At 32.2% G+C, this 21,201-nt stretch overlaps 1 protein-coding gene across 3 annotated transcripts in view; it reads left to right on the forward strand.

Moving 5' to 3' along the window:
- Positions 1–20,945, forward strand: part of CIBAR1 (CBY1 interacting BAR domain containing 1) — a 32,607-nt gene extending 11,662 nt beyond the window's left edge. For 2 of the 3 annotated variants that reach the window (XM_012541717.3, XM_031946986.1), the window contains 4 exons: positions 2,745–2,849; positions 13,918–14,031; positions 16,771–16,890; positions 19,036–20,945. In XM_012541717.3, coding sequence (XP_012397171.2) covers positions 2,745–2,849; positions 13,918–14,031; positions 16,771–16,890; positions 19,036–19,125 — 429 coding nt within the window. In that variant the 3' untranslated portion in view covers positions 19,126–20,945. The remainder of the gene's footprint in view (positions 1–2,744; positions 2,850–13,917; positions 14,032–16,770; positions 16,891–19,035) is intronic. The other variant, XM_012541718.3, reaches the window with a different exon arrangement.
- Positions 20,946–21,201: the final 256 nt, after the last annotated feature.

Consider the following 21,201-nt stretch of genomic DNA (forward strand, 5'->3'; position numbering starts at 1 on the left):
CATGACTGCTCATTTGCTTATAAGGATTGTGTTTTTCCTCTTAATGGGGTTTGAGGACAAAGAAAGAGGGGGAGCTATTTATAGACCTGCCTCCCAAAAAAGTCATTGAAGCATCTTTAAAAATGTACACAAGGAAACAAAAGGAAATTCAGGGAAAAACTCAGACAAGTAGGACAATTTTGAAAGTAACATAATGACTTATTCATGTACAGTTATACAAATCAAACTGTATTTAAGAGGATCATTTTTATATATCTTCGAGTTCTACTTTAAAGAAATGATCTCCTTTGGGATGTTAAAATCAGAATAATTTTGTGGAATATGGAACAAGGGCAAACAACATAAGATAAATAAAAAGTTATGTTAGAATCCTTTAAGAGTAGTTCAAAAGTAAAAGCCCAGGATGAACTGAGACTGGCAAGGCCAAAAGGTCTTTTGTTTTTTTAAGCTACACCAGGAAAAAATGGAAAATCAAAGCAAGGATGGGGCTATTTCTGAAGTATATGAGATAATATTAATGAATGGCAGAAAGAAAGTTGTTAAAATTCTTGTTTCTTTTCCTAAAGCAAAAAGAATGATCTCTCTATCATTCAAAAATGAACAGAAATTGGTATAGAAGCATATAAAACTGATGAAGATAAAAGGGTGGAGAGAAGAGAGAGTGAAAAAGCATTTCAATACTTTCTCCGAATTTGAGTCACCAGGCCAGATGAACTACATCCCATTGTATTGAAATAACTGGCAGATGTGATTACAGAGGTGCTATTACTGGAGAATAGAGATGATGCAGTCCTCAAAAGAGGAAAATATTTTTCCAGTTTTCAAAAAACAAATGTGGGGTCTCTAAACACGTGAAATTTGACCAAAATGGAACTATTAAAAATTCTAAAATAATAGTGAGCATTAGAAAAAAAGTGATGAGAAATAGTGAGGTGTACGTGTCTAAACCTTTACTTATTTTACATTACCTAAACTGCTTAGAGAGAGGTATGTTGTAATTCTGTTTCCTTGATTTTAGAAAAATATTTGGTAGATTTAGAATAAGTTGAATGCTGATACTATATATGTCATTGATGATTCAGTATTATCTTGAAATTAGTTTTCAGGGATCTTCTTGTTCTATTAAATATTTTCATTAATGACTTAAAAGATAATAGTGATATGATTATCAAATTTATAAGTGGCAAAGTTAGGAAAAAGTTATCATGTTAGATGATAATCAGGATCCCAAAAGATCTTGTCATGCCAGGCTAAACTATTGAGCCGAGTCTGGTAAGACAAAACTTCACAAGAATAAATGTTTGTTATTGTTTTCTATTTTTTCAGAACTACGAGCTCTCCTTTTTTTCCTCATTCAAAATTATAATTTTGCTGTATATATATATACATATACACAAACACACACACACACACACAGATGTAGCTATATACTTATAAACACACATATCCCCACACATAGACACATATCTTTCCCATCCCTGCTAACAATTTGCTTTTATCCTGCTCCTAATTTGCCTTGTTATTACTTAACTTCTCCTCACCCAAGGATCCCTTCCTTTTCTTCTTTCACTCTTTGCTTCCCTGTCTGCAGATCCCTCCCCCCTTACTTCTTTATAGATTTTGGAGGGTGCTATATCTATACATAGGTATAGATACTATACCTATGTATACATATACATAGTGTTGCCTATTTAACTCATTCCCATTGTGAGTAGGTCATAAGAATAGATGTAAAGTCTTAAACTTACATTTTTTTTTAAATTAATTTCACAAGTAAAAGCTAAGAGAGGGATGACTGGGTGACAATTTATGTGAAAAGGTCTTTTAAGGTTTTTTTGTGAGCTACAAATTCAATAAATGCCAGTAATGTTACCATGATGACCTAAAGAGCAAGTGCAATCTCAGACTGCATAAAGAAAAACTGGCTGCCTCAGGACTAGGAAATGGTCACCGTTGTATAATTTTCTGCTTGACACTCATCTGGAGTCTTTTCTTCAGTTCTGGGCCCCCACATTTTAAGAAACACTGACAAGTCACAGAGCATTTAAAAGAAGACAATTGGGATGGAGAAGTTCTTCAAGATCATGCAATAATTGAAGACATTTATCTCGGAGAAGACATGGGGGACGAGAAATATTTTCAGCTGTTTGAAAGACACTCAAGTAGAAGGATTTGATTTGTTCTGCCTAGACTCAAAGAAAACAGTTAAAAGCAATTGGAAGAAGTTACAAAAAGTCAGATTTTAAAAGAAAAGGTTTTTTAATATTTAGAACTTTACAAAGAATATCTTCAAGTACTTTTTGAGTTGCTTTAGGAAGTAATAGGTTCTCCCATCAAACCAAGGCTAGCAGACTTCTTGTTGGAAATCTCAGGAGGAGTTCTTGTTCAGATGTGAATTGAACCAAGTAACTTCCGAAGTTCCCTCCAGCTCTGGGATTCTGTTTTTGGGGTTGAGTTGGGCTTTGTTTGGTTTTTGCCAGCCATTTGCTTTTCAGTGATTTCATCTTTATTGAACCCCATACGATGCATATTCATTTTCTAAGGTGAGTGGTGACCATACTGTTGAACACTTGTATTCTGACTCAAGGGGTGGTCTTAGTATTGGATTTGTTTTACCCACAGTTCAATAATTTAAAATAATCTCAGTGGCAATGTATTACTATCCCATTATATCTTTCCTGGTAGGCTTAGAAAATTAATTCTGACATCCTTTTTGTGTGTGTTTTCTGTGGATATTTTTATAGGCAGAAACTGAATTACAGAGAGCTACAATGGATGCTACCAGAACAAGTCGGCATCTAGAAGAAACAATTGACAATTTTGAAAAGCAAAAAATAAAGGACATAAAGGTAAAAAGCTTGCTGATAAAGGCAGCACTGTGTAGTAGAAAAAACGTAGGTTCGGAGTCCCACTATCTTGAGTCTTCATCCTGGTTTTGCACCTTACTATGTTGGTGCTAATTGCTACCTTTACACTTCATTTCTTTATGCCTTAGTTTACTCATTTATAAAATTAAGGATTTGGACTAGAGAGTTTAAGGGCTCTTCCATCCCTTTTGTGACCTTGTGATCTTTTGTTAAGTTTTAAAAATTGTTTTTTTTCCCCCCCCAGAAATATTATTTCTACTTTCAGGATCTTAGGCTACAAAGTCATAATTCTTTGAATTTAAAATTTTTGCAATCTTGGGGCAGCTAGGCACAGTGGATAGAGCACCAACCCTGAAGTCAGGAAAACCTGAATTCAAATCTGGTCTCAGGTACTTAACACTTTGTGTGACCCTAAACAAGTCACTTAACCCCAATTGCCTCAGCAAAAAAAATAAAGAAAATAAAATACATGCAATGTTTACACTTATAGAAAGGTTTATTGCTAGAAAAACAACTGAGTCAAAACAGTATGTATAATCTACTTTTCCATAGAAATTATAATAAAAAGTTATGTTATTCACAGAAATCCTGAAAGCTAGTTTTTTAATAGAAAGAACTACAATCTTCCCTAAATTATCTTTATGTAGCAAATCTTTTTTCAAATATAGCTATCTTAATTAAACTGGACACACTAGCTAAACATATAAAGTTGTATGTATTATATGATACTATACTTAACTCTAATAAGCTTTCATAATAACTATAATATATCTAACAACTATAATCAAAAGAGCATAGAATTTAGAAGGGCCTCTTTGGAGAGATTTTCACGGGCTCTTTTGAGATAACTTGGGAGCAGTCATACAGGTACATGTGTTCTTTTGAGAAACTGATCAAGAAATGATTTTTCTTCATTTTCTCATTGTCAGTTTCTTTGTAACAAGCACAATCATTTTCTTGTTGAGTTGCCATTTAATTCCTGACACATAGTGATTGTTTATTCACCAATTAGCATTAATGATTAGCCAAATCTGACATTATCTGTCTTTTAAAATAAATGAAGCCACTCTTAATTTTGTACTGAACTTTAAATATTTTAGTCTATTGTGATGTAGCTTACCATTTTAGAAGGAAGATTTGTGCTTAAGAGATAGTCCCTCCAGTAGCCCAAATTCATTCTGAATCAACAAAATGGAGCCTTTCTATCTCAGCTACAAATCCTATACTTTGTCCTATAATGGCAGATTACAGTGATCTTTAGTACACAACCTCTTTTGCCTTTTTATCATTTTTAAGAATTGAATAAGATTTGAGTATGAATGGTGAGCCCGATATAATACATACATACACACACACACACACACACACACACACACACATATGTAAAATTTAAATTATGTGTGTAAATTTGAATGACTATTGTTCTTTACAACAGCCCCTTGGATGGCTATATGCTTATTCAAATGAAAATGTTATTGCTTAAAACATTTTAGGAATTACTATTTTGGAACTGTTACCACATGGGGAAATTAGTCCTATTTTTTTGTTTTGTTTTGTTTGTTTTTTTGCTGAGGCAATTGGAGGTTAAGTGACTTGGCTAGGGTCACACAGTCAGAACATGCTAAGTGTCTGAGGCCAGATTTGAACTCAGGTCCTTCTGATTTCAGGGCAGTCTTATTATTTTATAGCCAAATATTACTCTCTCTGTATCATTTTCTTTTCTTTTTTTTTTTTTTTAATTTTTTATTTTTAATTTTTTTTATTTAATAGCCTTTTATTTACAGGATATATACATGGGTAACTTTACAGCATTAACAATTGCCAAACCTCTTGTTCCAATTTTTCACCTCTTACCCCCCCACCCCCTCCCCGAAATGGCAGGATGACCAGTAGATGTTAAATATATTAAAATATAACTTAGATACACAATAAGTATCTGTATCATTTTCTTTCTTGCTTTTCTTCTTTTTTCTCTCCCTCTATCCTTTCCCTCCTCTACCCTCTCTCCCTATCCCCATTATATTTCCTTTATATACCCAATCTTTTGTCTTCCTGTTTCCTTCACTTGTTGCAATGGGTAGGAGTGATAGATATATAGGGAAGGTCCTGAGATACAAGATTAAAAAGGGTATATCTCATAAAATAAATTAACTAAAATAAGTTGATGCGTTATGCTTGCCTGGCTGCTTTAAGTACCAAAAGATAGCAATTTGAATGGAAGTTGTTTATTTGTTGCTAGAAATCTGTTTTGCAAATTATTCAAAGGCCCCTATAGAGCCATCCCAATTCCTGTTTAGCTTTCCAAACATAGCTCTCAACTGTGGTGAACCCAGGAGAAAGGCAAGACAAAATATTTTTGTAGGGACTGATTTCTGCTGTTAGTCTAGGAGCAGAGAACAGGGAGGAAGATTAATCCTAAAATAATTAGCTTTTATTTGAAGGACAGAACTGGAGACAGACACCTAAGTTAAGAAGTAGGAGTCATGAATTAAGTTCAGAAGCTTCCTCTTTTCAGCTGCTAACCAACAGTTCATAAGGTTTTCCCATTGTTGTAAGAAGCAGAATTAATTAAGAAATGGTACAGAGGACTTTTAAATACAAATATTAAAGTCTACTTGCTCCTCTAGTAGAGGATCCATGAACATCCCCACTATTTTGTGTCTTGAGTTGAATATGGTTGTACATTTTTCGTAAATTTGTTCCTTGTTATAACTTCCAGCTTTCTGGTTAAAAAAAAAATTAATAAATTTTCCTAGATATAATTTCAAAACTCTTGCTTTTAAGATTTTGCCTACATGAACCCCAAATCTGACCAGTAATACATTACCTGCAATACTGTTTTTTCTTTCAGCTCCATGTGCATAATTCCTTTCTCTTCCCCACCTCCATTAATAGAAATAAATGTCAATTAAACATGAGAAAAATAATTTTCAAACTTAAAGACAATGAAGTTTTAGTGGCATAAATACTACAAAGTTACCAAAAAAAAGTTAATTTAAATTTATTTTAAACGTATTTATAGCTTTGAATTTTGAATATTAAATGTTTAGTTTTAATTTTAACAAGATAGGGCACCCTATCATTGTGCTTTTCCATGTGGAAAAACTTGTGGATGCCATTTTTTCAGACTGCTAGATTGGTAGAGAAAGATCTCTTACCTGGCCACTTCATTCATCTGATTTCTCTCCATTAGACTTGGGCAGGATGAAGTTATGTTAGAACTCTTAAATATGTTTCAGAACATCATTCTTGGATAATTTTAAGGTTAGGATTACAAATGCATTCATTTCAGTTACTAAGTAACAGTAGCTGGTGAAAAGTTTTTACAAAATTCAAAAATCAACAAGAGTGGTAATATAAAGATGATTATGTTGAATTTTAATTTTAAAAAATTTTATCTTGATGGTTTTTGTAAGTTTATAGCATTCATACTTGTTATTAAAGTTTTAAGCTACACTTTTGAGACACTCCAGATTTGTGAAATATCAGATGGTTAGAAAACATAAAGAATAACTCCTCTTCTTTTAAAAGAAAAAAATAATACCATAAATTAGAACTTGCATGACTTATTTTTCTGATGATTGTTATTCCTTAAATTACAGTTTCCAGCTCAGTGGATTAAGAGAGGAGTCTATCAATTCATTGGCTTTAGCTTAACAGATCTTTTACATGATTGATCCTGCGAGGACTCCCTATTCTAGGGTGTGCAAGGTTCCCAGTTGAGGGTGTGGGGTAGGGAAGAACTCCTACCTTATTTCACCAAGGAATTTTATTGTTAGAACTATGTTTTTCTGTTTTCGTTCAGAACACAACCAGAATGATCTCCAGGCTTCAGGCAAATGAAAATTTGGGAATCACTGTCATCATAAAATGTTAGCAGTTTTCCTCCTATCTACATTATATTAAAGTTGATTTACACATTCTTGGTATAATGGGGGTAGGGGAATACTATTGCTTTTTTACTCTGCTGAACTTCAGATTTCATCCATTTAATTTACTGTAGCTTCCATAGAAGACTTAATAACATAACTGTGACAAAAGAAATAACTATATTTGAAAAGATATGAGTACAGAGCCTTCACAAACACTCTAGCAGGTCATATAATAAACTGCAGTGTTCTTTAAGGGTCCATTCCATCTCTAAATCTATGGTCCAACAGCCCTAAGTACAGGCCAAATGGGGACTTTGATCAAAGGACCATCCTAGTTAAATTGTGAGACTCGTTACCAAAAGGATGATCACCAGGTAAAAAGTCTTTTTAACCATTGAAAATTGAGAAATAATAGATAAGTTGAGAGGCATCTTTGAAAAGATATGTGGATGAAATCAAAGATCTTTCATTATCAAGGTATATTTTATTTAAAAACTGAAAAAAAGCATTTTCTGCTAGATCATAAGATTATAGCAATGGTAAAATTACATATTTTTCAAGTACTTGCTTGGAAACAAAATGCCTCCTATAAAGATAATTATAATCAAGTGATTGTAGAGAATTAGATTTTTAAAATGCTGAAAGATGATTTTTAAATATTTGAAAAACTTGTATAAGATTATTTTTCCCTCTTCAAGAAGAAATAGGTTTAAATTATAGCTTGAAATCTATGTAAGGTTTCCAATTTGTGAAATAATTTTAAAAGAGAGTATCAAGGAAGGCATATGATTTCCATCTCTGGATATATTTAATAGTTGAATGATCAGTTCTCTTGAGTAGTTTAATCTTAGTCCTACACTAGAGACTGTAGTAGGCAACAACTTCAATTTCCTTTCTAGATAAATTACTTCCTTTACCTCTTCACATTGGTGCTAGGGATGACCATTATCTGTGCAGAATCCTGTAATAGCTTAAAATAAAACCATCTGAGTTACAAGAATATCCTTACCTTGGATTTTCTAAGGCAAATTAATTATATCACTGTGTTTTTTTTAATGACTCTCCTTACATAGGAAAAATATAGTTATGAATTGGTCTGAATATAGTCTCATTAAAATCTGTGTTGTATACAAGACAGATACAACCTATCATTTTTAGGAAAAATTGAAAATAAAGGGAGAGAATCAAAATGACAAAGATTAAGAGAGCAGTAATAACAAAAATACCCTAAACATCTTTATTTGATAAAAGAAATAATTTTAAGTAAATATTTTAATATGGTAACTTGATGTAATTATTTTTCAGTATACATTTTTAAAACTTGGAAAGATCTCATTTTAGAGGCACAGCTTATATTTAGAAAAATGTTACTCATGAGGGAGAGTTGTTCTATTGGCCACTGAACATAACTAAAAATGTAGCCACTGTTTCTCTCCTTAAGCTTGAGAAATGAATAGAAGACTTTTCTTCCATATCTTTTATGAAAAGCTATTATTAGACTCAGACTCATTGATTCTAAAATGTTTTAAAGAAATATAATAAAGTTTTAATGTACTGCTTTAATCAACCATAGAAATGTAATGTTTCCTACCGTGCAATTGGACAAAACTAAAACTGTACCTCATGCTGAATGAAATGACTTGAGTTTGAATGTCATGGCAAATATTGGCAATGTAGGTTACTTCAAACTTTTAATAACTTATGAAGCATAACTAAGCAAACCTCTAGATGATATTTATTAACTACAGATTACATTTTACATGATACATTGATTCAACAGTATTAAAGTGTACATGAAGTAGACCATAAAAATGAGATTAGGTTTTTTTTCCATGTAAAAATAAGTAACTTCATAAATAACTCAAGTTATATGCCTTGTGCAAACTTTAGCAGGTTAACTTACACTAATGTAGAAATGCTCAAATAATTAACTTTATTTCCACACATACTCAAAATGTAGAATCAGGAGTATAAAATCTACAGTGTTGCTTGACACTTCTTAAATTTAAAATCTTCAATCAAATCTATCTTTTAAATTTTTATTATACACAAGTGATATCCCAGAAAAAAGGGAGACATTTCTAATAAAGCTTAAGTTGTATGTTTTTGTTCTACTTAATTGTACTTCACATAAGTCTATTTTCACATCATAAACATGTTCAGTGTTGCTGAGAATTTTATCATTTAATAAAATAGAATTTGGAAATAATTTACTTTTTATTCTTAGAGATTAAATAATCTTCCTCTGCCTCCAAGCCCAATAAGTTATTTTATGCAATAACAAAATGTTTACATTTTGAGATCTGTATTTACCTATGCATAGAAAGAAGTATATCAAAAATTTAGATATATACAAGTGATCAATTTTATATATTATAAAATTTTGAAATATATTTAAACTTGAAATGATACTGTCCAAGATTTGGGGTCTCTAGCCTGTCATTTGAAACCTTTCAAGTGAGTGCTAAGACTAATTATATAGATTTTTTCCTATGGATTTCCCTGGGCTATTTATGGGGAAATTGTGAGTGACCCAAAACACTGCCTAAGTATAAATATTCCAGAAGCTAGAGACAGTATTAGTCACCTAAATTTGGTGTGAGTAGGGGTAAGTAACATTGTCGTGTTTGAGGGAGTATTAGGAGATACTTGTTTAATGAAGTAGAAGAGAAACAGCTATGTTAATAGGAACAGGTATTTGAGGCATTAGAAGGAAGGATGTGAGGGGCAAAGACTCAGCTGGTGGGACTTAGTGTCTTTTAGTGTCTTCCTAAGGCAAAAAGTGTTCTGACATGTTAGTCATTTCCTCTCTATCTGACATCTTCACCCTGGTCCTTAGGAGTTCTCTCTGTGCCCTTGAAGTGAGCATGGGAAAATAAGCCCCTCACTGGGGCCACAGAAAACAGTGTGAGGAAGAGTCAACTTGTGAGGTAAGCAACTCCTAATGTGTTCCAATCTTTGGATGTGTTAATAGGAGAATCTTACTGTTTGTTAATTGGCTACTTCTAGGTTGTTGAGTTTGCTATTGGAGGCCATACTTGGTGAGGAACATCGACAACAAGCTAGCATGTGTCCAAAAGAGGATAATCAGGAGAGTGAAGAGGCTCAAAAATCATCTTATTTGAGGATTGATTAAAGAACTTGCTTAGCCTAGAGAGAATTTATTATGAGTGATAAAGAGAGTAGAAAGAGATACATATTAGCTGTCTTCAAATGTATGAGTTGTTGTCTTAAGGAAGATGAACTAAACATTCTGTTGTGAAGGACAAAAAAAAATTTACAGAGGCTTATTGGACAGATTTTAAAATCACCACTTATCTAAACATGGAATAAGCTTTCCTTTAATATAATGAATCCCTGTCACTACATGTATTAAAATAGAGGCTGACCAACCATTTGGCAGTTTGAAGCAGTGAATGGCTGGAGTTGGAACTAGGTGAGCCCTTTCCAACTCCTAAATCAGGTTCACAAGCTTTTATTATATACTCAGCTATGTTCTAGACATAGTATTAAGCCCTAGGGATACAAAGGAAGGCAAAAGACAGGCCCTGCCTTATAGGAACTCACAATCTAATGGAAAACACAACATTCACACAACTGTGTACAAACAAGATATGTACAGGAATACTGAAGATAATCACAAAGAGAACATACTAGCAAATGGGTCTTTAGTTAAGACATAAAGGATACTAAAGAATTCAGGAAGCAAAAATGAAAGAGGAAGACAATTCAGACATACCTTATTTGAGTGTCACTGTATTGTATAAATATAATGACAGTAGGTCTGGCACTGGATTGTATAAAGCATGAAGGTAAGGTGTATAAATACTGGAAAGATAGGCTTCTTTGACTCAATAATAGGACTCATGGGTTTTGTTTCTGACTGCCATTTGACTTGCTAAATGATATTGAATGAGAGAGCTAGAGGTTGGTGTTATGGAAGGAGACTCCTGAAGCAAGATTTTGAACTCCAGAGCTGAAGTGTTAGAGCAGCTTCATACTCTTTGCATTCATCACTGTTGATAATGGTAGATTGCAGAAAAAAAGTAATCTTGACAAGACATATCTTTAAAATGAAATAGCTATTTAAAATGACTGAAAGTCATAAGTACTCATTTGTGGATCAATAAATAACATAAGCATAAAAAGTTAATAGTAATATGGGACAAGGTCCGATATTTACCTGGAGGACTGCCTGACATTTTTGCAAATTACACAGCAAACTAGGAGAGAATGTGTAATGTTGGGTTTTTAATTAGTGAAATCTCTTATTAAATATTTTTAATACAAGCCATAGATTTAAAGACTTCCAATAAACCAAAATTAATTCATCAATAAATGATTAGAGAATCCCTATTCTAAATAAGCATTTAAATTCTCTGCTAACATAGATTAGATCACAGGTTTTTCCTTTTTGTTCTTCTAGCTTTCTGTAGCTGAGTAAGGTAATGTAGTTGTCTCTAATGATTTGAAACAAGCTTTCCTTAAGACATTTATCAAATATTGAAACTCAGATAACTAGATATAAAGAGGGAAAAAATCAAATGTGAACTACAGAGTCTCCAAAATGGAACAGTAAATGATCATTAAAGTAGTAAAAAGATTTCCTTTTTCTAAAATCCTTCCAATTTCCTTTGTCATCAAGTCAGTATTTTGAAATCTTGAGGATTTCCAGATTATACTTCTAGAGGATACTACCTCATAATTGTACATTCTTCCCAGACATATAGTCTCTCCTCCCCTATTTTTATTCTCATCTTGTTAGGGAGAATGAAAATTTCCTGGAATGAAAAGGCAATTATTTTCCTAGCTCAGTGGACTTGTTTTACTTAACACACACCCTTCGTAAATAGATCTGGTTATATTACTTCTTTGTTCAAAAATTTTAAATGGTACTTTATTGCCTACCAAATTCAAACATCTTTATTACATGAACCTTTATTATCCTGCCATCCTGACTTATCAGCTTATACTGCTCCCATTTATTTGCTCTATCCTACTATCCACAAGACTTTTTACTTTCTATAAGAAACAGTCTTTAAATTCTAATTTAAAATTCCATCTTCCTGATCATCCCTATCAATAATGACTATCCCCTCCCTAGACATTCATATAACACTTTATTTTATACTTCATTTATGTATTTAGGCACTATTTTACATAATATTTATCTTTGTGTTTCAGATTGATAGGTAAATTCCTTAGGGACAAGGACTGGACTTATTCTAATCCCATTTTATTTACTTTTCTATTTTTTTGCTGAGGCAATTGGAGTTAAGTGACTTGCCCAGGGTCATACACAGCCAGGAAGTGTTAAGTGTCTGAGGCCAGATTTGAACTCGGGTCCTCCTGATTTCAGGGCTGGTGCTCTATCCACTTACCATTTTACTCTTAAATTATTCTCTTCATTAGGCCACTTAGCTGCTCCACTTCTAACCTCTATAACTTCCTTAATCTAATCCAACAAGCATTTACAAAGCCCAATGCCAAACTCTGAAGATACAAACAAATCCTATCCATAAGGAGCTTACATCTTACTGGAAAATATAATGCATAAAAATTTAAATGTATAGGGGATAAACTGAAGAGGAAGAGGGCACTTAACAATTAGGGAAACCAGGAAAAGCTTCTTATTGAAGATAGTAGTTCATGACCTATGCCTTTAAAGGAAAACGCTAAAGAGTCTTAAGAGGCAGAGATGAAAAAGAATGCATTCCAGATATTATTGTTCTATAAGAAATGAATACAGAGAGGCTTGGAAAGACTTACACGAACTGATGCTGAGTGAAATGAGCAGAACCAGGAGATCATTATACACTTCAACAATGATACTATATGAGGATGTATTCTGATATGAAGTGGATATCTTCAACAAAGAGAAGATCTAATTCAGTTCCAATAGATCAATGATGGACAGAATCAATTACACCCAGAGAAGGAACACTGGGAAATAAGTGTAAACTGTTTGCATTTTTGTTTTTTTTTCCCAGGCTATTTTTACCTTCTGAACCCAATTATTCCTGTGCAATTAAGAGAACTGTTTGGTTCTACAATGATATACTGTATCTAGGATATACTATAACTTATTTAACATGTATAAGACTGCCTGCCATTTAGGGAAGGGGATGGGGATGGAGGGAGGGAAGGGAAAAATCAGAACAGAAGTGAGTGCAAGGGATAATGTAAAAAATTACCCATGCATATATACTGTCAATAAAAAGTTATAAGAATAAATAAATAAATAAATGATGTTAAAAAAAAAAAAGTGCATTCCAGGAAGGGGAAATAAAGTAAACAAGCATTATTAAATGCCTACTCTCTGCCAGGCACTGTGCCTGATGCTTTACAAATATTACTTCATTTGGTTCTCACAACAATCCTAGGGGGTAGATAGCATTATCCCCATTTTGCAGTTGAGAAAACAACAAGACATTCAGACTTTTAAATGATTTGCCCAGACTCCAGCCCTGTGCTTTATTCACTCTACCACCTAGCTACCATTCTAAGTATGAGGTACAGCAGTCTATACAATGACCAGGAGAGGCAAGATATGAATTCCCAGAATACTAGATGGGCCGGTTTGAACTGTATGAAAGAGTTCAGTAAGCTTGGGAAGTTAAGATCGACGCTAAATCATGAAAGGCTTTAAAAGCTAAACTTGTGAATTTAGATTGTCTCATTTGAACTTCACTATTACCATAAGAGGTAGGTCCTACTATCCTATTATTGTAGATGAAATAAGAAGTAATAAAATTTGCTTAAGGTTGCACAATCAACAAGCATTTGTTAAATGGCTATTATTATGTGCCAGTCACTGTTCTAAGTGCCAGAGATGCAAATGGAAGGAATAAAAATCCCTGTTCCACAAATAATGGGATAGGACAGAGTATATAGATTAGTGTGGTACTTCTTACTTGACTTGTGTTCTCTTTCCCAACTGAAAACAGTTTGTCAGGTACAGGTAGAAGTGCTAGCCAAAATCAAAAGAGAAAATGAACAGCAAATGGAGGTAATATTCGAAAGTTCTCAAACTATTATTTATTTAAAGGTTTTTTAAATTCTTCAAGTTCCCCAATGTGTTCCAAAAATACATTTCAGTATTCCAGTTTCACAGAATGTTTGAGAAACAAAAATTTGCCTTTAAATTTTATTAATATAATTACATTTCCACTTTTTAGAATATATTTTCAGAATTTATAACAATTGAAATGCTATTCCATGGCAAAGCTTTAGAAGTCTACACAGCTGCCTACCAAAATATGCAGAAGATTGATGAAGAAGAAGATCTAGAGGTAAGACTCTTTAATACATAAGCCCATTTCTCTCAATAATATGAAGGTATACTGTGTAAATTTTTGTCATGATGATCGTGTGTTAAATTAGAACATGGTGGAGGTGATGGTAATTTGCATAACATCACTTCCCTATATGTTTCTTTATATTCTTAAATTAAGGACCTCTTGTAAACTATACACTATACTATACTAATTTTAGATGGCTTCTTCCACTAGATTGAAACCTTAGCATCATATGTTTTATTTATCTCTGCATCTTCCTTAGCACTTAGCCTAGTGCCTCAAACAGACTGAAAATTTTGTTAATAGTCATCTTACATGTAATCTGAGACTTTAACTCTATGGATAAATCTGGCTATTGAGGTTTTGTTTATAGGGTGAAAAACAGGATAAATGTTTTTCCACTTTTGCTTTTCAAACTGTAGATACTTAGTTTGAGTTTTAACAGTTGTTATTACAATTATTAATTACCAAATGAAGCTTATAAATAAAGCATTTTGTTTAGTAAAGTACAAGTAAAAATTCTCTACTCTCATTCTTCATTTTGGTATGGAAGTGAGTTCTTACAGGTCTGGTGATAGAAATGCCCCTCATCTCAATATCAGCCTAAGTAAATTCAGAAAGATTAATTACAAAAAGTTGGCTGCCAGACAATATGTAACTTGCCCTTCTACTAAAGTAAGGAAAAAGTAAGTCCATGCTAGGAATTATACACATTAACGGAATTATTGATGATAAATTAAGCCAGAGGGAACTTGGTCATCTACCCCAAATTCCTTTTACAGATGAGAAAACTGAGGCACTGAGAGATAGATTTGTCCAAAATCCAATTGCTGAACTAAAATTCAGCACAGGTCCTTTGAATTCAAATGTAGCACCCTTTCCACTGTACCATGCTGTCTTCTGTTTTTGAAAGATTACAAAAATTAGGCTGTTTTAGAAGTGTCTTTTGAACACTTATAAATACTGCTTAATTAACAGTACATGGCGATTAAATTTCCACTGAAACCAAGCCATCAACAAGTAAAGCAGAATTAATCATTTAATCTAGATGTTTCTGGTAAAGGAAAAAAGTTATTTCACTTCTTTTATCTAAACTCTTGCCTGTTTCAAATAAACTCTACTTTGATTATATAACCATTATCCTCAGTAAAAAATTGTTTTTTAAACAGTTTCTCATAGAAATCATTTAATGTTGAGTTCTGTTTTATCTAGTTGCCCAACCTTTTGGTTGGTTTTATACCTCTGCTTAAAAATTTTTGGTAAGGGTACCTTAAAAGTCATGGTATAATATAATGGATAAAGGCTAAGTTTAAGAAATAATAGCACCAATATTTTTAACCTATATCAGAATGTTTTGCTGTCTTAAGGAAAGGGAAGGGGTAAGGGAGAGAGGGAGAAAAATTTGCAACACAAAATCTTAAAAATAAATGCTTAAAACTATCTTTACATGTATCTGGAAAAATAAAAGATAGAAATAGCACCAGGGTCTAACTCTTACCTCTGCCATATATAGGCAAATTTATCTAGGGTAATAAAGCCTCTCAGTGCTTCAGATAAATTCTTTGCAGATATGTACTGATCTACATTGATAGAGGGAGCATCTCCACTGAATGTTCTCTAGATTTATTAAATTGACAAGATTTACAGGTACAGTTTTAGGGAGGGAAGATAAACATCTCTGAAAATCTGACATAGCTTTCAAGATAATATTTAAAGTAATCTAATAACTCATGGATGTATCCAAGAAGGCAGTCTTTGGGTTTCCTTTCCTTCCACTGTGTTGGGTCCCAACTAATTGAACAAGAAAGTACAATCGAGGAAGCTAGAACAAACTTATACAGAGGTACATGTTTTATATATGTTTATATTGCAGTTGGAATTCTATTACTTGTTTTAAGCTATACTCTCTTGCTTCCAAGTTAAAATTCCCATAAATATTTTAATTATGAGGGAAGCTTAGTTTTCAGAAGACTTCAGTGGATTAATGTATTTAGAATTTTGAAATCATAACTCTCAATTATTTCTTCACTTATTCAGCTAAAGTAGATTTTATTTCAAAAGTTATGAAGTTCCTGCAACATAAAAACATCCCAGCCATCACTTGCAGCAAGTGACACTGTTGAAAAGCAGGCTTGTCCTGTGCTATTAACCATTCTTTAGAATGTGCCTTCAGACATGACAGACATCCCTTAATTGATTATTGGAGAATCTGTTTCTTCCTGGGCCCGTTTTATTTTCAGCTAGCTCTTTCAGATTAATGTCTTGATTGTTTAAATGCTTAAAGCAATTCCTTTTTAGTGTCTTCAGTCTTTCAGGCTTAAAGGGATTCCCTTTAAGTAATGAATTTTAATTATTTGTTGCATAAGTCCATGTTATTTATGTACTTATTTCCCCTGCTATAAGCTCCATGCTACTCAAATTTGTATCTCCTAAAGGGGCCTGGTTTATTTCTTTCACACAGTAGGTGCTCAATGAACAAATTCAATGAATTTGAATTAACAAATGTTTATACCATTTATAATTCTATAATTATATATCAGGGATAACCTCATAACTTTAATCTTTCCAAAATGAAGTCTTATCTAATGCATTTTACAGCTTTTAAAAAAATATATATCATGTCTTCATCTAATGTAAAAGATGTTTGTTAAAGAAGAAGCTCCTTAACTAAAACCATTACTTGATAATTTTGTTTTCACCTCCATGTATAATTTTTTTTTATCATTATAATAGATTTTTCGGAGCTCTCTTTATCCACCTGACTACTCAACTCGTTTAGATATTGTTCGAGCAAACTCAAAATCCCCGCTTCAGAGATCTCTTTCTGCCAAGTGTATATCTGGAACAGCACAGGTAAGGTAAAACCAAAGAATGAGTAAAATGGAATGAAATAATGTTTTGAATACTTTTAAGTATTTTACCAAATACTTTAAAATACTACTCTACCAATCTTAAAATATATTATTAGTATAAATTTGATTCCTAATCTTTTATTTAAAGTACATGTTTTAAACGACAAGCATGAACATGGTCATTTAACTTCTCAGAGCCTCCTCTATTGAAAAATTATACCTAGATTAAAATGTCATTGTAAGAATTGATATTTCACTATTCATTCTGATTAATTATAGAATTATGAATCCTACTTTGCATGTACTAATACTAATTTATCCATGGAAGATAAGCATGGAAGATAAGAGGACTGGATTGGGTCCCCAACTAGAATTGTTGGACTACCAAAATAGATACAGATATATTAATCTTTAGAACAGCCAGTTATTCCATTGGCCTTCATTTCTCTTCCCATCATACCTAGGAAAAAAACTGAGACTCCAGCCTACTTGAATGTCAAAACTTTTAAAGCATGAGTTTAAAAATAACTGAACAAAATTATAGTTTTACCAGGCATGGTATTTTTATTTCCTGTTTTCCTTTTACTTCACCTCAATTCCTTTAGCACATATTTCCTTTATCATTCCAACTTGGCTACTCTAAATTGCTTTGCATTATTAACTTTCGTATGTCTCCCAAGATAGATTTGAACTCTTTGTATATATTGCATCTTCTATTCACTCAACAAGACTTAATGAAATATATCATCTATGTCATATATTGAAGAATATAGATAATACTCAACATAATAAGTGTAATACTAAGAAGTGCTACTTGAAGATTGTTACCCGTTAATAGTTGCTGCAATTAAGATGACTTCATACAACAGATGAAATTAGGATTTGAAGAAATAGTTAGAATTCAATAATTAAAGAGATTAGTGGGAAGAAATTTTTCTAGGCATACATAATAGTGTAAGCATTGAGCAAGACATGTCATGTTTAGTGATGAAGTAAACCAATCTGAACAAAACTTAAGTATACTTGGAGAATAGTAATATTGGTACTAGATTAAGAGCTTCATGTGTTGATTTGACTTTGAACTTTACATGAGAGCTACTAAAAACATTTGAATAAATGGCCATATCTTTGAAAGGGCAAGACATACTCTAGCAGGAATATAAAGGACAATTATAGAACCAAGATGGTGGTGATAATACTGAAGTAGAAGTAGTGGAAATACAGAAGTCAACAATAGGAAACAATATGGTGGTGAAATCAACATGACTTGCTAACTGGTTAGGTGGAATAGGAAGAGGTAATGATGGTGGAAGAGGTTTTGATGGAAGATTAGATGAATAATGGTACTATATACAGAATACAAATAATAATAATGGTACTATAGACAGAAACAATGAAGGAGAAACAGGTACAGAAAGAATATCTTCAGTTTGGCAAATGAGTTTGAAGTGCTAATAGACATCCAAGTAGTGTTTCTTGAGATAGTTGTAGATGTAGAATAGTACAGTGGAAATGGATTTGGAATAGTACAGTGCTATTTGGAATCAGGATTTACATTCAAATCTTAGCTCTCCTACTTATGATTTTTATGACTATGGGCAAGCCACTTTACCTCTCAATCCATTTTCTCATTTGTAAAATGGGATTTAGAGGGATTTATAGCAAGTGACGTGTTAAATCCTTATCAACTTTGATTTCCAATCTTGTGTATCTGGAATTCATAAAATTTGGGAGTCATATTTATAGGGATATCTAATAGGTGGAGTAAATGAGATTTTTCTAATCTACAGAGAGGGGAAAAAGGTCCTAAAACAGAACCTTAACAGCCTAAAAACTTAGATTGTTTAATGTATTGGCATTTACGGGAATATTTCATTAGAACAAAACAAAAATTAAACCATCCTTTTAGAATATTATCTTTACAAATTATTTCAAGTATCCTCCTAATCAAGGCAGAACTTAAAATACTCTGTCATAGAACTTCATCTTATTTTTTCATGATTCTTAGTTTTGAGGCAGTCCTTTTCTTTATTGAACAATCAATTATAAGAGCTACATGTACCCTTCTGAAAATTGGAGGATCCTAAAAATAAAGATATTAGTTTTCAAATTTTAAAAAAATGATTTTGTTACACTTCACTTTTAGCAGATTCCCACCAGTCGGATAAGAAAAGACCAACAAGATGATGATGAAGAGGATGATGATGAATTAGAAGTTACAGAGGAAGAAAATTAATTTTATATGAGCTTTTTAACAGTTTCCCTCAGAATCATCAAGACTTCAATTTACTAAATTGTTTAGCTTAGCTTGTCAGTTGTCAAAATTTTAAAACTAGGCAACAATATATACCATTAACAGATACTTCAAAGAACCTACAATTTTAAAAAGTAAATGGCTTTTGAGGATTTATCCCCAAAATGGAACATGATTAAAGAAAATTTCTGTAGCCCAAAAATTAAGTAGCTCAAATAAAAAATTTAAAATATACCTTTAGTTTCATTCTTTTACCCAGGGTTATATTTGTTTAAATATCTTGAAAGCTTGTCATTCAGATGTTGTCATACCACACAAATAAATACAATTGCCAACAGAATTACATCATTTTCTCTTGGTTTTGCATGTAAGTTTCCATGTCTTTGTTTTTAAAAAAATTCATGTTACTCCTTTTGAATCATTCTGACAAATACCATCCCATAAAGTACTAGTTGTTTTACTTACCACTTACAAAAATTGGAAGTTTTACTTGCAAAATTAATACCTTAAATAGTTTAAAGGACATGAGCAAAAGAATTAAAAGGGTGTAAGGAAATTGGTTTTTATATATTTCACAAAATATGAAATAGGGCAACCTTCATGATTTTAAATAGCAGTTATTACAGTGTATGATACTGACTTTAGAAAACCTGCTGTTCCCCAGAAGAGGCAAGCCCCTAGTATAAAAGAACCTGAAATTTAGAAATTTCTAAATAAAATTTATTACTGATTCTTGTACCCAAAAATAACAGTTAGGGACATTAGAATCATAGGATTTTAGTATATATCTGTGACATTTTTTCATTTCCAAGATTTCCTTTTAAGGAAAACATAAATCATTTCAATGATTCAGAAAAGTTTTTTTTACCAATTGTGAAATTTATTTCCTTTGGAATACTAGAAAACCAACTATTCACAACATAAAAATAAAGACTTTACAGAAAACTGTTGGTTTTGTGATTTGATTTTTAATAAAGGTAACTGCCTCTGAAATATTACAATTAGTATATAATTCACATATTTTTAATATACCATTGTAAAAATGTTTAAAAGCTGAAAATCTGATGTATAGTGCTAAAGAGTTAATCTCCATTGGAAACTCATTTCTTTTCTACATATCTAAGCAGTGAAGTTCCCTCTTTCCCATATGACCTTCCATTAAAAAAATTCATAAATAAAAAAATTTACAAATTTTCTATTTAACATTTCTGGGGCTGTAGCAAGTTATTTCACTGTTTTCAAAAAAGCTTCAAAATTCTTTGGTGACAATCTGATCAATTCATTTTTCTTTATATAAAGTTAATTAGTTCAAAGTCTTTTTCAGCTCTCAAAATGTCTAACCAAGATAAGTTACATTTAGATTTGTGGCATTATTTATTTAGCTATGAAAATTAAAAAGTTATTTTCAGAAGTTTTTTTCCCCCCAACATTTTCTTCTCAAGGATGCCAAGTTGTTGCAAATCAAACATTTGCCAAGCCCTTGTAAATTGTACTTTTAATCCTAACATTCACTTCAAGGAGTACACTGCTTTTTTTTACCTAGTTTAAAATGTTATACACTAAAAAAATCCTATTTTTACCCTGTAAGACATTTTTTGCTCATTTGTTTTAAAAACATAACAAAATTCCTATTTAATTGAGGGTTGCTGATGACTATCTGTGCTTTATATTTTCAGTCACAGGTTTATACTAATCTCTGATACCCAACAGAAATCAGGGGGAGGGGGGGGGTGTTAGAAAGTTAACTAGACAAAACTTCCTAATTCGTTAGTGTATTAGTACGTCACTTTCAATAGGCTTTCCCCCCTCCCCCTAAAAAGTAAACCAGTACCTTAGACCTCTTGGAAACGACATCAAGATATGGGTGTACTATTTTAATATGATGGTTTTGAATATTTCTACGTGCTAAACTGAATTTTATTATAGAAATTTTTTTAAAAAAACAAGAAAACTACAATTACAGAATTTTAAAGATTGAAAACAATCTTAGAAAACAATCTAGCCCTACCCCCTTATTATTCAGATAAATTAGGAGGCTCAGAAAAGTTATATGATTCA

This window comes from Sarcophilus harrisii, chromosome 1 (assembly GCF_902635505.1).
Source record: "Sarcophilus harrisii chromosome 1, mSarHar1.11, whole genome shotgun sequence".
NCBI classification, from domain to species: Eukaryota; Metazoa; Chordata; class Mammalia; order Dasyuromorphia; family Dasyuridae; genus Sarcophilus; species Sarcophilus harrisii.